We start from the raw sequence: 16,913 nt of genomic DNA on the forward strand, positions 1-16,913 counted from the left end.
AGGAAAAACTGTCATGGCCGACTTTATGATTTGTGAATCATAAGTAGAAGAAATATTTCAATGAAAATAATACTTACTTCATTATAAATAGAAATATTTAATGAGATTTGAACAGTTAAAGTGTTAGAGATAATACAGGTAGTATTTTTGGAACTATTAATTTAATGGATAGATAATAAATTAATCGCAAATTCAGATAGGCTAGTTCGTGTTTATTTTTTTAAAATGATTCGCGACCAGTCATTGTACATGTCTGTGTTGACATAACGCTAATAACAGTGGCAACCAGCTCCAAATCAGGAATTTCTCCTTTAAAAGCATTATCATTTGTTGGATGCATAGATCAACTGAACTTAGCGATCACAATAATGATATATAGACTACTAGTAATATCTTCAGTAGGCCTATATGATATCCAGTAATTTGTTGGAGGTTTTATTATATTAGGCCTATTATTTATGATTTTATGGCAAATTCCATGCCATTGGCAATGTTCCACATTTGAACAATTTAAATAAAATGCATTTTTTTTTTTCAGTATGATTATGTTGAAGTTATTTAAATTGAGTTGATATTTTATCTGTCTTACGACGTTAGGTTTTTACCAAAATACCAGGCACCAAAGTTATTGGTCATTTTTTAAAAAGTAGTTGTTATGATTTAGAAGCCTAGATTTAATTTGCTCTGTTGTAATGAAATACATGTAAGAGTAGAAAATGATCATAGTGGCATACTTGTATCATATAAACTAGTAATAAATTGATCCACTCTGAACCGAGATGGGGGATTGGATGGCCGAATGGTTATAGCATGTGCGTGCTGTATCATACGGCCTGTCATTGAGTCAACTGGCGTGGTTTCGAATCCCCAGTTGTACGTGACAAGGAGTAGGGTCGCCTGTCCATTCTCGTGGGTTTTCTCCGGGTCCTCCAGTTTCCTCCCACTGCTAAAGACCCCTACGCGCCAGCGAATTAATGAAATAAAATTAACCATAATATGTTAGTCCCGAAATGACCTGTTTGTGTCGAGTGGACGTTAAACTCCATTTCTCTCTCTCTCTCTGAACCAAGATTTTAGCGATTGAATTTTCGGCCTAGCCTCGATCATCATTAGTGAAGTCGGTACTACGATAAAAAAACATACCGGTAGTCTTGATTATCCATTTCATGAATAAATCGTGAATGGAAGTCGAACAGCAAATCGGAACCTAATCCAATAAACATCGCAGGCTAGCGATGACATCGAGAGTTGATTATGGTCTGGATAAGTTATTTAATGTCTAATTAATAATAATTTAGATAACATTTTAAGCCTAAAGAAATACCTGCAATAGGCAGATTTAGCTCTTGCCTAATGTATGTTTAAGGCATCTTTCAAGCTGAAAATGTTAACAATAAATTATTTTTCCATCTGTCACAGAATACACTGAAAAGTTTCTATGGTAATATTTAAAAGTCTAATAGTAATAGCTGTCTCCTCCTTTATATGGGGGGTTGGTTAGCACAAGCGCGTTGTATCATAAGGTCTGTCATTGAGTCAACTGGCTTGGTTTCGATTCCCCGCTTGTACGTTATAGGAGTAGGGTTGCCTGTCCAACCTCATGGGTTGCCTGCGCAAGGGAATTATTGAAATAAAATTGAATCATATGTTAGTCCCGAAATGATCTAGTTTGTGTCGAGTGGACATTAAACCCCATTTCTCTTTCTCTCTACATGCTATACCTGTTGATTTATTATATTTTTCAGCATAAACAATATAAACACAAAAACTTTAAAACATAGAAAAAAAAAAAGTCTACCGGGTATTCATGTCTGAGATGGAGAACTTGGCAGCGCTTCCAGTTAATCAATGCATCAAAATATTTGTTCAAAGAGACTTCACTGATGGTACAGCTGTTAAATTTCAAAATAAATATCCACCAGAGCTGAGAGGAAAGGTATGTATTAAACTGGTAAATGTACATGTACCTGTACACTACATGTTACTAACTGTTTTGGGGGGTTGGATGGCTGAATGGTTAGTGCGTGTGCGTTTTATCATAGTCTGTCATCGAGTCAACTGGTGTGATTTCGATTCTCCGCTTGTATGTGATGAGGAGTAGGGTCGCCTGTCCAACTTCGGGTCGGCCGGTTTCCTTCCACTGCTAAAGACCCCTACACGCAAGCAAATTATTGAAATAAAATTGAATCATATGTTAGTCCTGAAATAACCTAGTTTGTGTCGAGCGGACGTTAAACTCTCTCTCTCTCTCTTTCTCTCTCTCTCTCACTCTCTCTCTCTCACTCTCTCTCTCTCCTCTCCTCTCCTCGCCTCTCTGGTCTTCATTAGCCCAGTTTGGAGCAGAACAGTAGTATGTTAAACCCCATCTCATTTCATCTCTCTCTCTCTTTCTCTCTCTCTCTCTCTCTTTCTTTTGCTTGACCAAAGTCAGTATCTATTGCTGTCACAATGGCAACCACACAGGAAATTAAAAATCGCTTACAAATTGCCATAGCATATAAAATCACCTGAGTGATTTAGGCTTTAGCAATCATTCATAGATATATTGTTTACACCCACTACTTAATTTTGGTGCTAAAAATCATTATTATTTTGCCTATTTTCAGATTGATGAATCCCAGTTTTCACAGACATTAAATACATTAAATGGATTGTATGGTGAAGCTGAGAGTTTAAGTAGTAGAACGTATTGTGAAAGTTGTTTTGCTTGTTTAACAGCGTATCTAGCTTACATGTGTATGGATACTTATTATGAGAAGGTAATATGAATAAATACTATAACGATAATAAATCTCATGTTAATGATACATTATGGGAGATTCGATAACGAGTTGACAGTTCTTACTATAATATTTAAAAACTAGATAATGTAAAGGCAATTTGCTTAAAATTTCATTCAAATTGATCCACTATGAACTGAGAACTAAGTGAATGAAATTTCTGCCTAGCCTCAGTCATTACTAAAGTCAGTACGATAAACAGCACAGTCTCGATTATCCATTTAATCGTTTAATCGAGAAGGAAAGTTATGCAGTAAATCGGCTCACAATCCACTTAAGATAGCAGGCTAGCGATGCCATCTAGAGTTGATTATGGTCTGGATAAGTTAATTAATGTCTAATTAATAATTTAGATAACATTTCAGGCCTAAATAAAGCCCTGCAATAGACAGATTTAGCTCTTGCATAATGTATGTTTAAAGGAGCTAAGTCTCTTACTCAATATCATTCAAAGTCTTCGACATTGAAAACACAAATTATTTGTCAATTGAAATCAACAATCAACATTGATGTTGTGATTTTACAGGGAAAAGATGGGCTTCTGATATCTGATATTTAATACAAAATAAATATTTTACCATTGGTACACGATTTGTGTACCATAATGCGTTTCAGCGCCATGTGGAACAAGGAACTCGAAGAATGAGGCTAGACATTCCACAAGTTAAGTCAAACGGTGACACTATATTCTTATCTGGAAAGCATGTGCAATAATTACTATCTGTGTAGACTGGAATAACCAGATGCTACAGATTGACATTCGATTGAGACTTTGGTGTATTTCAGTGAACATAACTGATTAGAAATTACAGTAAAATCAGTTTATATACATATTACATTATTATATGCATTGCGACCCATTTTTGTCAATTTCTAGGTCCCAAATATTAGCGATTTAGCTCCTTTAAATCTATATGATATGAAAATGAAATGAAATAGGGTTTAACGTCGTAATATTCTGCTCCGTCTCAACTAATGCTGACCATTATGTACTCTAGAAAAATAACATTAGATCTAGAGTGGTTTAAGTTCTATATAAAAAAATAAAAGGAAAACATCATTTTTCTGTTTAAAAGTGTTTGTATATTCGAGTATATTATAATTTCAGTGTTTAAAGAAGGTTAATCGGTATATAGAGGAACAGAATAAAACTGTGTATGTACCTAGAGGTGTAATGTTAGTAGATCCAGTAGAAAGAGGCTTAAGAGTTGTATCCTTTATAAAAAAATATCAATAGTGCAGGGGGGTGCAGCGGGTGTGCCGCCCCTGGGCCTATAAAAGTCTATAGGGCCCATGATTATGAAATTGAAATGGGAACTTATGCATGAATGTTTTATTGTTACTTTGAAGTATATAAGTATGTACAAAAGTTTTTGATTTATCGCAATCTGCTAGTGAATCATCTATATATAGATATCACTAGTGTTTGAAAGGGGGGGGGGGCAAAAAAGGTCTCGCCCCAGCACATTTTTTTTTTCCTTTCAAGGGCCGTGCAATATTTGGCCATAAAAAAAAATGAATAATCTGTTCAAGGATACCAATATTATTCCATGTTAAAGGGGCATTATGGAAGATTAGATAAAGAGCTGGCAGTTTTCACTAGATAAGGTAAGGGGAATATGCTGAAAATTTCAGTCAAATTGCTCAACTCTGATCCAAGATATTAGCGATTTAATTTTAGGCCTAGCCTTGATCATCATTACTAAAGTCGGTACCATAAAAAATAAAGTCTCCATTATCCATTTTTGTGTTTAATCATCAGTGCGCATTGAACAGCAGATCGGATTCAAATCCAATGATGGCATCAAGAGTTGATTAAGGTCTTTTCATGTGAATAAATGTCTAATTAATAGTTTATATAACATTTAAGGCCTAAAGAAGGACATGCGATAGGCAGATATAGCTCTTGAATCACTTAATAAAAGGTCGCATTACCCACTTTTATTTCAAAAAGATATTAAATAAGAACATTCTTAATCCCAAAATACCATAGTAAATATCTGTTTGCTTGCCTAGTTTGTTTTGCAAGAACTTTGGATTTACCTCCCTTGCTCTTGATTTGATATAAGCCCAGGTATTTCAAGGAAAGGGAGAAGATAGTAATGGGAAGTAAGTCTGATTTAAGATCAAATGTGCCATGGCGTGACCTTCAGTTTGCACTGATTTTCATTCTTTGGTCGAAATATCTGCATCCAAATGGCATTTAGTTCAAGCTATGGTCGTGACCAGCCATACCATGTAATAGAGAGTACAGTCTGGCTAGTTCATAGTTCAAAGTTGATGAATTTTTAGATTAAGATCCTCTTTTTCGAATAGATCGGTCCACAGCATAAAACCATGTGAAATGATCATGGGTTACATAATTCCTGGAAAAATGTTCTGATATTGTCTAATCCTATTTGAAAGCTACTTCATCGCCATTGTCAAAAAATAGTTCCTGTTGCTTATTAGAAATTACCCGGATTTAATAAAAAAAAATTGGGAAACAGAATCGATATACAAGAGTGTTCCTTGACGAGGGAGCCACGGTGGCTAAGTAGGTTAGATACCGACTCGCTAGCCTGGAGGTTACGTGTTTGATCCCGGCAATGGGTGAGAAAGTTTTCCGACGTGGTTTCCCCTTGTCAGTGGTGCAGGATGGAGGGCCTGACAAGGACAGCTGTCTAGTTGTTCGGATGAGGCAGTTGAAATTTGATGTAAGAGTAGGCCATGGTGCCGCTGCCCAGGCAAAATTTCCGTCATAGCACACTGTATGCCCGTCGTTATTAGTTCATTTCATTTCATTTTAATTCCTTGACGAACTGTTTAGTTGGAGATCTGTTTACTGAACGAGACCAATCACCGGTGATGATACAAAAAAGAAATCTTTATACATTCTTCATCGCTTTCATCTAATCAGCAATCAGCTTACATAACCTGTAGAAGTATTATTTCTGTCTTTAATGGATTCAAACCCACACCAAGCTCTAATAAACACGATTGCTGACTATATTTAAGTTTACAGAAAGAAAAAAACAACTGTGATATCATTAATTCGAAGTTGAAGGAACCATCTTTTACTTTTTTAAAATGACAAAATGGATGGTAATCAAGGATACAGGTAGTTTAAAAGATAATCTTATTAAAACACAGATCCTATTTCGTTTTTTTTACTTCAAAATTTCGTTTTATTTGTCTTTACTACACTAGGATCTGGAAGAGTTGTTATATAACCTGCGTTCTGGATGGCGTGGGGGATTAGCAAATGAAGCGGTCTGTTACTGCGACTTCTTGACGTGCGATGCACAGAACGGTGGCTAAACCACTAGAAACGTCAATGCTGATTGATTAATCAATGTTCGACGCTATAGGGTCAAAAGCCGTTTGTACGACCTCTGACTACAACTGTTCAGATCTTTATGTAGTGTAGGTCATCGAAAGTATAAAAAACGAAACGGAATATAGATCTGTATTTTAATCAGATTGCAAACTGTTTGTATGTTGTGTGAATGCTGCCATGGTACATGCCTTGTTTTGTTCAGTTATCAAGCAAAACTGAAAAAAAAAAAAAGTTAGTAATTCAACCATACCATAAAAAAATAGTATCTAAAAATCATGAATTAGAAATGAATTTTTCTTGGATCATTGAACACCAAGGGCCTATTTTAAGGATGCAGTTTTTCCATTGGATAAAAGTTTAAATTTTGATACGAATTTGAGATCTTAGCCAATGAGAAATATGGATACTTAAAATATATTAGTTTAAGTTTTCGTCATTTAGGTCCCTTGATTCTCAAATGATATTTATGTTAGTATAAAGTGTACAGCATATTGAGATCTGACCCGGAGTTCCCAAAACATTCTCAGACTTAAGTTAAGAATTTACTCAACTTTTAATCACTGTTTATGAGAAATATCTTTGATCCAGAAACTCAAAACATTGCACATAGTTTCTTATTGATGTATTTGATACATTAAAACAGTAAAGGTTTGATAAAGAGCTATATTTTAGTTAAATTTAGGCGAACAATTTTGAGTAAATTCTTAAGTCTGAGAATGATTCGTGAACTTTGGGTCAGGTAATGTACAAAAAATAATGTATAGGGGCTTGTGTGTAATAGTATAACGTATACATAATCTGTTAATTCTGGTGCACACAGGCAATTGTTTTCTTGCTGGTTGAAATAACAAGAAATTGTTAGGCCAACAACGTTTCTGTCGAAATCGCTGTTATGTTTGTGCACGAACAAGCAATTAGCAGGCAGTAGTTCATAGATTGCTACCACTAATTATGGGACCAGTCAAAATCTAATTAAGGTAGGCCGCCATTTTGTAAAATCACATGATATTTTAATTTTCTCTGATTGGTCAAAGAACAATTGCTCCATGAGTGATTGCTTTGATGTACAATCAAAGCAATGAGCAATCCTTTGATATTTTGCAAGTCCTTACCAGCGACAAAAATTTATATCCATTGCTGTCACAATTACGCTCGCACCTAACTTACCGAAGAACATCACCAGTATGTGCTAGGCCTGAAGTCCTAAAGGGGAATTGTCACTGTTGGGGGAGAGGCATGGTCTAGTGGTTTAACGCGTGCGAGTGAAATCGCAAGGTCTGTCATTGAGTCGAGTGGTGTGGTTTCGATTCTCCTCTTGAACATGACAAGGAGTAGGGTCACCTGTCCAACCTCGTCCCCTGGTTTTCCCCCACTGCTAAAGCTCCCTATGCGCACACAAATTATTGAAATAAAATTGAACCATATATTAGTCCCAAAATTACTTAGTTTGTGTCGAGTAGACGTTAAACCCCATTTCTCTGTCTCTCCGGAAAAGTCCAGTTATAAAATTTTTCATAAGCTGAAATAATATATCTTAAAGGGGCATTACCATTTTGAACAAGAAAATAAATGTACATTAATAATGTAATACAACTTCATTTAATATTGATGTATATTGTCACTGCCCTTTAGTCCATTGATCTGTTCTTCCTCAGTCTGATTTAAACACAGATCCTATTTCGTTTCGTTTTTTATAGTTCAAAATTTCGTTTAACTTATCTTTATTACACTAGAGTCTGGAGGAGTTGTTATATAACCCACGTTCTGGATGATGTGAGGGATTAGCCAATGAAACGGTCTGTTACAGCGAGTTCTTGGTGTGGTAAACGCCTAGAAACATCAATGCTGATTGGTTAATCAAATATCTGATGTCATAGGGTCAAAAGCTGCTCGTAAGACCTCTGACGCAACCTCCTACTGTAACTTGTCAGATCTTCATGTAGTAGAGGCCATCGAAAGTATAAAAAAACGAAACGAAATATAGATCTGTATTTTATCAGATTGGATTTTCCTGTTCATGTACACTTGTACGTACATGTAATATAAGTCCATGTTGTTCAGTCGATTTGTCTGAAGCTTGATGTGTCACCTTATATCCATGAGAGGTTGAATTTAAAATCAATTTTTCATTTATTCGTGAAGTTCTTGCCTTGGACTTTGTCATAATTGATCAAAAGAAACTTATTGACCATGAAAATGTTTCAGTTTAAACAACATTTGTATAAATTATTTGTGGAGTGATTGCCCTTGAGTTATCCAAAATATATCAAATTTTACTAGATTGAAAAAAACCAAAAAAAACCCCTAAACAACTGTAAGCCATAACTTAGTACTTATTCACTAAATATTATCACTTTTAATTGACTCAGGATGTTGATAAAATAGAGGTTTTTTTAAAAGCTTAGGTTTCATGGGGTTTTTTTAGGATGAAAAATATTAGAAATATCCATTTTTTGTACATGTATGTTTTTATGTATAAATTGTTAATGTACTTGTTATATATATATATATTGATTAGAGAGCCACGGTGGCTCAGTGAGTAAGGCGCTGGCTCACTAACTAGGAGGTCTCGGGTTCGATCCCACAGAGAAAGTTTTCCGGGATTTCCCAGCAGGGTTTCCCCTTGTCTACGATGGCTGATTTAGGACACGCAAAAAAAAAAAAATGCTCGAGATAGTTAAGTCGAGTGCTCGAGATAGTTAAGTTAAGTATAATCAGGCACCATACTTGTCAGAGGATGGCATGTAAAATAAAATAACCCTTGACAGATGGCATTTGAAATAAGAATATGCCATAGTGCAGCTGCCTGGGCAAAATTGCTCTTGTAACACATCGTATGGCATATTCCTGTCTTCATTGGACCAGTTGTAGCCCGTTAAATTTAATTTCATTTCTATATAAATTAATGTGAGGCTATATCTGTCTAATATATTTATTCTATAACAGCTTTATTAATGACTTATTCACTTTAAATAAAATAGCACTTGCATGTTCTCAATTTTCTGGCAATGGGGTAAGCTAAAAAGGGGTTAGATAGGGTTGTGCAATTTTACAGCAGACTGTGATTGCAATTTGCTTGTGTTATACATGTCATATATTGATTGCTTGATGGATGAAATAAATATTTAAACTCGAGGAAAAGAAAATAAGACTCGGTTTAAAGCTGACTATTCATTATTGATAATGAGAGTCCAGTTTAAAATAATTAAGGACTGTTGCAATTTTAAATAATTAAAGACTGTCACAATTTTAAATAATTAAAGACTGTCACAATTTTAAATAATAAGAACTGTCGCAAAATTTCAACACTTGCATCAAATCGAATAACTCGACGGGACGAGGCGGTTGAACGACACATCCGGATAAAAAATTATAGATTAAATGTTGGTTATTGTTGAATCAAGAACGGAAATATGTCAACATTTTTCTACTCTTGTCAGTGTTCGGAGCCACAGTGGCTAAGTGAGTAAGATGCTGGCTCACTTGTCTGGACGCCGCGGGTTCAACCCCGGTGTTGGCTGAGAAAATTCATCTGGTGCAGGACAGAGGGCCTAGTCTAGTCGTTCAGATGAGATGAAAAACCAAGGTCTCATGTACACATTGGCCTGCACATAAAGATCCCTTGGCAGTTGGAATTCGATATAAGAGTAGGCCTTAGCGCCGCTGTCCAGGAAAATGTCCATCATAGTGTACTGTATGGCGTATGCCCATCTTCATTAGCCCAGTCGGAGCAGAACAGTAGGACGTTAAACCCCATTTCATTTATTGTAAGCGCTGATTAGCAGGTTGGTGGGCCTACATCTATACGCAGATTGATTTTGCCACAAGTGTTGAAATCTTACGACGTTGCCTTGATTAGTAGCATGTAAATAAACTATGTTACGTACTCATGTAGAGGTAGATATTAATTAGACCATGGACCGTTTATATACGGTCCATGATTAGACAGCACATTAAAGATACCTTATGGACAATTAGATAAAGAGCTGGCAGTTCTAACTATAATAGTTAAAAACTAGATAATGTAAAGGAAATATTGTGAAAATTTCAGTCAAATTGCTTCATTCTGAACTAAGATATTAGCATTTGAATTTTGGACCTAGCATCGATCATTATTACTAAAGTCGGTCATATAAAAAAAATAGTCTTGATTATCCATTTTTAGATTAAATCATCAATGAGTGTTGAGCAGCAAATCGGATTCAAGTCTGACACATATATAAGATGGCTTCAAGAGTTGATTATGTTAATAAAAGTTTAGATAACATTTCAGGCCTAAATAAAGACCTGCAAAAGGCAGATTTAGCTTACATAATGTATGTTTAATTGGACTTAATGGGGTTTTTTAATTGCCATAATGACCAATCTATGGCACTTTTGAATAAAAGAAAAGACTAACGATGGCATCAAGAGTTGATTATGGTCTGGATAAGTTAATTAATGTTTAATTAATAATTTAGATAAAATTTCATGCCTAAAGATAGACCTGCAATAGGTAGATTTAGCTCTTGCATAATGTATGTTTAGTAATTTATATAACACATAAAGCCTAAAGAAAGACCTTTAATAGGTAGATTTAGCTCTTGTATAATGTACATGTATGTTTAATTAGACAGCACATTGATAAACACGATTGTACAGAAGTTATTGTAGTGCTATATTGTAATTTTATTACACTCTTGTTCCAAAGATTTATCGCTTAATCCTTCATCATTAATTATTGTCTGTTTAAAAACTGTATGTTAATAAATATTGATTGAATGTTAAATATCTGTCAGTATATCGTCGGAAATATTAAAGATTCATTATGGGAGATTCGGTAACGAGTTGGCAGTTCTCACTATAATAATTCAAAACTAGATAACGTAAAGGCAATTTGCTGAAAATTTCATTCAAATTGATCCACTATGAACCGATAATTAAACGATTGAAATTTCTGCCTTGTCATTACTAAAGTCAGTACGATAAATGGCATAGTCTTGATTATCCATTAAATCGTGAAGGAAAGTTATGCAGTAAATCGGCTCACAATCCACTAAAGGTCGCCGGCTAGCGATGCCATCAAGAGTTGATTATGGTCTGGAAAGGTTAATTAATGTCTAATTAATAACTTAGATAACATTTCAGGCCTAAAGAAAGACCTGCAATAGGCAGATTTAGCATAATGTATGTTTAATAATTGATCATTTATGAATTTAGATTGTTTTTTTCTATCGTGAATCAAGGTAAAATTCAATATTATTATAATCAAAGTTTCCATAATTGTTGTTGTGAGTATGAATAACTATGTACATCATTCTGTCTTGTTACAAATAGGTTAATGTTGTTGCTGTAAATTTTTATACAGCCATATTGAAATGTGGTTGTATATTGTTGTCAGTTTGCCAGTCGTCCACAATTGATTGTGGATGCTCTAGAGGCTGAATTCATATCTGATTGACTTGAAATATATAAGCAGTCTTTATGTTCATGAACCAAGAAGCCTATTGATGTTCAAGATATCTGATAATTACTGTTAGAGTTATTACCCTTGATCAGTTAGAAAAAAATCTTGTGGATGCTGTAGAGGCTAAAGTTAATGATCCCATTACATACAAATGAATAACAATGTGATAGATAACCTTATGGACTACTTGGACACCTTAGCTGTTGGTGGGTTTATGTTTTGTTGCCTGGCAACCCATGTTTTATATTTTCATTACAACAATCATTAGCTGCATCTATTTATAAACATCTCACCTCGGACATTGATTATTGAAAAACAAATAAAATTATCTTTAGTTTCAAAATGAATGATATATTGAATAGATTTGAAAATTCCTCTTAACTGAACAAGCGGGGTTGAGTGGTTTAACGCATGCACTTTATATCGTAAGGTGTCTGTCATTGAGTCAAGTAGCAGGGTTTCGATTCCCTGCTTGTACTTGACTAGGAGTAAGGTCGCCTGTCCAACATCGTGGGTTTTCTCCATGTCCTCTGGGTTTTCTCCCACTGCTAAAGACATCTGTGCGCGGACGAATTATTGAAATAAAATTGAACCATGTGTTAGTCCCGTAATGACCTAGTTTGTGTGGAGTGGAGGTTAAACCCCATTTCTCTCTCTCTCTCTCTTAATTGAACAGACACTACAAAAATATAGGACATTGGGAACAAAAAATGAGTTATATGAAGTCAAAGCAAAGAAAGCATGTTTCAAAAATGATATTTACATAAAAAGTATTTTAAATTTTGAGCAAGGTGAACTAGAAACCTTTTTCAGTATTGTTTTATGCTTTGTATTATTGGTAAAAAAAATGTATCACCATAATTATTATTCTGAAAAGTATAGATATTGGGAACAAAGTAAGTATATGTACTTTATGAAGTCAAAACAAACAAATGTGTAATTAAAAAGTATTTTAAATATTGAGCTCAGTTAATTAGAAACCCTTTTTATTATTTTTTCATGCTTTGTCGTTATTGATAAAAAAATTTTTTACATGTATCACCATTATCATTATTTTGATCTTGGGAACAAATGAGTGGCTTTAAGAATTCAAATCAAACAAATGTGTAATTCAAAAATGTTGTGGGTTTTTTTCAATTAATTTTTTTTTTTTTTTTTGGCTTGCTTGTTATTGTTATAAAAAAAAAAATTATCACCATAATCATTTGTTTGACTATGATCTTTAATTTTTTTTTAATTTGAATATCAGCATCAATCATTTAAATTTTTATATCAGTGTTTAAAGTCCTAAATATAACTAATTTGTCATAGGTTATCAGACATCACAGAAATACATTAGATACAGACTGAAAGATTTTATTTCGAGAATTAGATAGAATTATCTAGACTTTCTGTAGCCTTGACTTGATTTATATCTGTTAATTGTATCAAATTATTTTGGAAGAGCTGCAACTGAAACAATGCATTGTGCTAAAAAGATAGGAACATTAATTAAATTATGCATCGACACAAAAAGATAAGACCAAAATTAAAGATACCCGTATACAGTTACTCGACTGACCCTATTTATTTTAGTCGAAATTGCTGACCCTAAACTTGCTTACTCCTTTCCCAGGTCCTGTAACTGGGTCTTGGTGTGGTTTTCTGGGGACAAATTCCAACAATGATATTTCGGGGTTATTTTCGGGAATCTAAATTAAGCGAGAAAAGCTAGGAAATGGATAATACAAAACTCAGGAAAAAAAAAGAAGTTTTTCCGACTAACCAGTCCTATTTTTCCGGACCAAGGAATTTCTTTGCGGAGGGGTTGGATGGCCGAATCGTTTCGATTCCCCGATTGTATGTGACAAGGAGTAGGGTTGCCTGTCCAACCTTGTGGGGTTTTTCTGGGTCCGCCAGTTTCCTCCCACTGCTAAAGATTCCTATGCGCAAGCAAATTATTGAAATACAATTGAACCATGTGTTGGTCCCAGAATGACCTCCCTCTCTCTCTCTCTCTCTCTCTCTCTCTCTTTGCCAAAGAACAATTAATTAAATTATGATTTATCACACACTCAGATGAGGAGATAAAGAAACAAATTAGGTGTCAAATAATTTTTTTAAAATTTATATTATATATATTTGGTGTCAGAAAAACTTGAATAAAATTATAATAATTTTGGAATTAATAAATTGACACTTGTGTTGATACATAATAACAGTTGTTATCTAACTGGGAGGTCCTGCGGTAATTAAAAATTTTAATTAAATAGGTTAGCAAATGTTGATCATGTCCCAGTCGACTCTGACCATCTTCATATATTGTGTATGTACATTAGAAAGAAAATAATGTATTTTAATAAAGATTTATGATAAGCAAGGTATTTAGAACCAAACTATTACGAAATGAAATGAAAGGGGGTTTAACGTCCTACTGTTCTGCTCCTATACTGGGCTAATGAAGACGGGCATACGCCATACAGTGTGCTATTAGGGAAATTTTGCCCGGGCAGCGGCACTATCGCCTACTCTTATATCGAATTCCAACTGCCAAGGGATCTTTTACTTGCATTCCAATGTATACACGGGACCTTGGTTTTTCGTCTCATCCAAAGGACTAGACAGCTGTCCTTGTCAGACCCTCCTTTCTGCACCCAAACTATAACAGGTATATTAGTAAATGCAGGAGGACCACACGACACACAAAACAAATCCAGTAAGACAAACCTGCGGACAAGACAGACTACACAGTTCAATTGAACTGGTATATACAGGTCACAATTCTATGGAATACAATTACTGAGCATCCGGTTTCCTCCCACTGCTAAAGACCCCTACGCGCAAGTGAATTATTGAAATAAAATTGAACCATATGTTAGTCCCGAAATGACCTAGTTTGTATCGAGTGGACGTTAAACCTCATTTCTCTCTCTCTCTAATTACTGGGTGACGTTTCTACTAGGCTTGATAATGACTAGAGAAGCCTAGTAGAAACAACGCTCAGTAATAAGCAGTAAAATACAGATGTGACATCATTCTTTGATGTTGGGGTACCATTATTTCCAATAATGGTACGGGCAACTTGCCAATCATACATTATCTATACTAGATGAAATATTGGACTCGTGTGACGTATTTCATTGAAAAGCACGTGCAGGATAGTGTCTGTATTTTAAGTTGTTTAATGGTCTCAAGCTAAAGACATTGCCTAATATATTGAAACAACACTTGGCTATCAATATATTACTTAATATCTCGCTTTCGATCATTAAACCATACAAATTGTATTCCATAGACTTGTCACCTGTATATAGAGAGAGAGAAACCCACCAGACACAAACTAGGTCATTTCGGGACTAACATATATAATGGTTCAATTTTATTTCAATAATTTGCTTGCGCGTAAGGGTCTTTAGCACTGGGAGGAAACCGGGGGACCTGGAGAAAACCCACGAGGTTGGACAGGCGACCCTACTCCTTGTCACGTACAACCGGGGATTCGATGCAAGAAATAAACAACAAATATCCAATCAGATGAATGGATGGGTTATATGCTATCATATATTGAACAGTAATATTAAACTTTGATCTATTGGCATATTGTATAATATTTAGATATTATCAATTGGGTTAGAGTAAGCATGTTCAGTGTAAAAGTTCATTGAAGATTACAATTTCACAGAAAAAAACCGGATGACAGAGTTTTACTTCTGGGAAATCCACCACAATATGAGAAAGCGAGAGAGAGGGAGATAGAGAGTGAGTCCACTTGACACAAACAAGGTCATTTCGGGACTAACATTTGGTTCAATTTTATTTCAATAATTTGCTTGCATGTAGGGGGGGTCTTTAGCAGTTGGGGGAAACCAGCCGACCCGGAGATAACCCACGAGGTAGGACAGACAACATTACTCCTTGTCACAGACCTTATGATACAGCGCGCATACGCTAACAATTCGGCCATCCAAGCCCCGCACCAAAATATAAATGAATGAATTAAATAATAAGTGAATTAAGAAGAGATAAATTTTTTTCACTAAATAATTGAATAATCTTTTTAGCTTTTCAGATGTTAGTTCTTTTTCTAACCTTAATAAAATAATTAATATTTTGTAAAAATTTCCTTGATTTAATATTTTATCATCAATATCACAGTTCAGTTTTTATAATATTTTGTATATAAATGTATATTTTAAGACATTGTTTTTTGTGTAATTAATTTATTTACGTTCTTGTACCTGTCCATCATGAGGTCGATGTAATGGAAACTATTTCATATTGTTTTTATGCTTTATGTGTAATAAATGCTTGAACAAATGAAACACCCAGGAATCTTCTGATTTATTTAAATTTGTGGCTATTTGATCCAGCTAAAGAAGCTAAGTCTCTAACTCAATATCATCCACAGTTTTCGACATTGAAAACACAACTTATTGGTCAGCTTAAATCAGCATTGATGCTTTTGTCTTACCGGGAAAAGTTGGGCTTTTGATATCGAATATTTATTTGGCACACGAATCGTGTGCCAGAATGCTTTCGATCACCATTTGCTGTGAAGTGACTCAAATGAGTAGACTGGAAAAACAAGATGCCAAAACTGCCATTCGGAAAATAACTGATTAGAAATTACAGTAAAAACAGAAATGATTGAATGTAAATCAGTTTATATACATTCATATTAGATTATATGCATTGTGACCCATTTGTGTCAAAGAATAAAGATTTAGCTCCTTTAAGGTAGGGCAATACAGTAGTTTAGTGAGTAAGGGGGTCATGGGTTCAGTTCTGGAATTGGTGGAGAAAGCTCCTTTGAGATAGGGCATTACAGTGGTTTAGTGAGTAAGGGGGTCATGGGTTCAGTTCTGGGCCCTGTTTCACAAAAACTTTAACTAAAATCATTAAAATAGATTTTAACTAAAATTGCACAATTCCGGTGAGGTCACATAGGGTGTGAGCGTACACGCTTCGGAACTGAAAACTGTTGCCAGGTTGAACTAACCGTTACAATACCAATGAGGAGGGTTTCATACGTTGTAACAATGTCTGCACATGGTCAGTCAATCGCAGAGAGATGAAATAAATACGTTTATTGCGTGTTTTTTTGTTTTGAAATGTATCAGTTGGTTGGCCTTGAACTTGCATGTCGCTTTCGTGACCTTGGCATTTGATTTACTCGCAGGCTTCAATGGAAATAATGCATAGGCCTATCGATAAACTAAATCGCTTGAATTTCGTAGTTTTATGGTATTTTGGATAACAGAAACTACTGAGAAATTGTCACAAACATGTGATATTTCTGACTCAAACGATTAATCTAGACTAAACTATTGTCAATTTTTAAAAGTATTTGATAACTTTTAAATTATTACACGAAATAACCAATGTTCCG

The 16,913-nt window shown here is 34.8% G+C and overlaps 1 protein-coding gene across 1 annotated transcript; it reads left to right on the forward strand.

Annotated features, from left to right (window-relative positions):
- Position 1: 1 nt before the first annotated feature.
- Positions 2-11,888, forward strand: LOC126815962 (golgin subfamily A member 7). The gene is made up of 5 exons (XM_050542087.2): positions 2-138; positions 1,746-1,936; positions 2,607-2,759; positions 3,889-3,990; positions 5,590-11,888. Exons 2-5 carry the CDS (start codon positions 1,808-1,810, stop codon positions 5,626-5,628), a joined length of 423 nt encoding a protein of 140 aa, XP_050398044.1. The 5' UTR covers positions 2-138; positions 1,746-1,807; the 3' UTR covers positions 5,629-11,888.
- Positions 11,889-16,913: the final 5,025 nt, after the last annotated feature.

Source organism: Patella vulgata, chromosome 3 (assembly GCF_932274485.2).
Source record: "Patella vulgata chromosome 3, xgPatVulg1.2, whole genome shotgun sequence".
NCBI lineage: Eukaryota > Metazoa > Mollusca > Gastropoda > Patellidae > Patella > Patella vulgata.

What these genes read in the sequence shown, in the direction of transcription:
- LOC126815962 (XM_050542087.2), top strand. Translation starts at nt 1,808, where the DNA reads ATGTCTGAGATGGAGAACTTGGCAGCGCTTCCAGTTAATCAATGCATC. An exon ending in TGGATACTTATTATGAGAAG is followed by an intron (nt 2,760 to 3,888) that starts GTAATATGAATA and finishes TTATAATTTCAG; the next exon opens with TGTTTAAAGAAGGTTAATCG. An exon ending in TAGAAAGAGGCTTAAGAGTT is followed by an intron (nt 3,991 to 5,589) that starts GTATCCTTTATA and finishes CGAACTGTTTAG; the next exon opens with TTGGAGATCTGTTTACTGAA.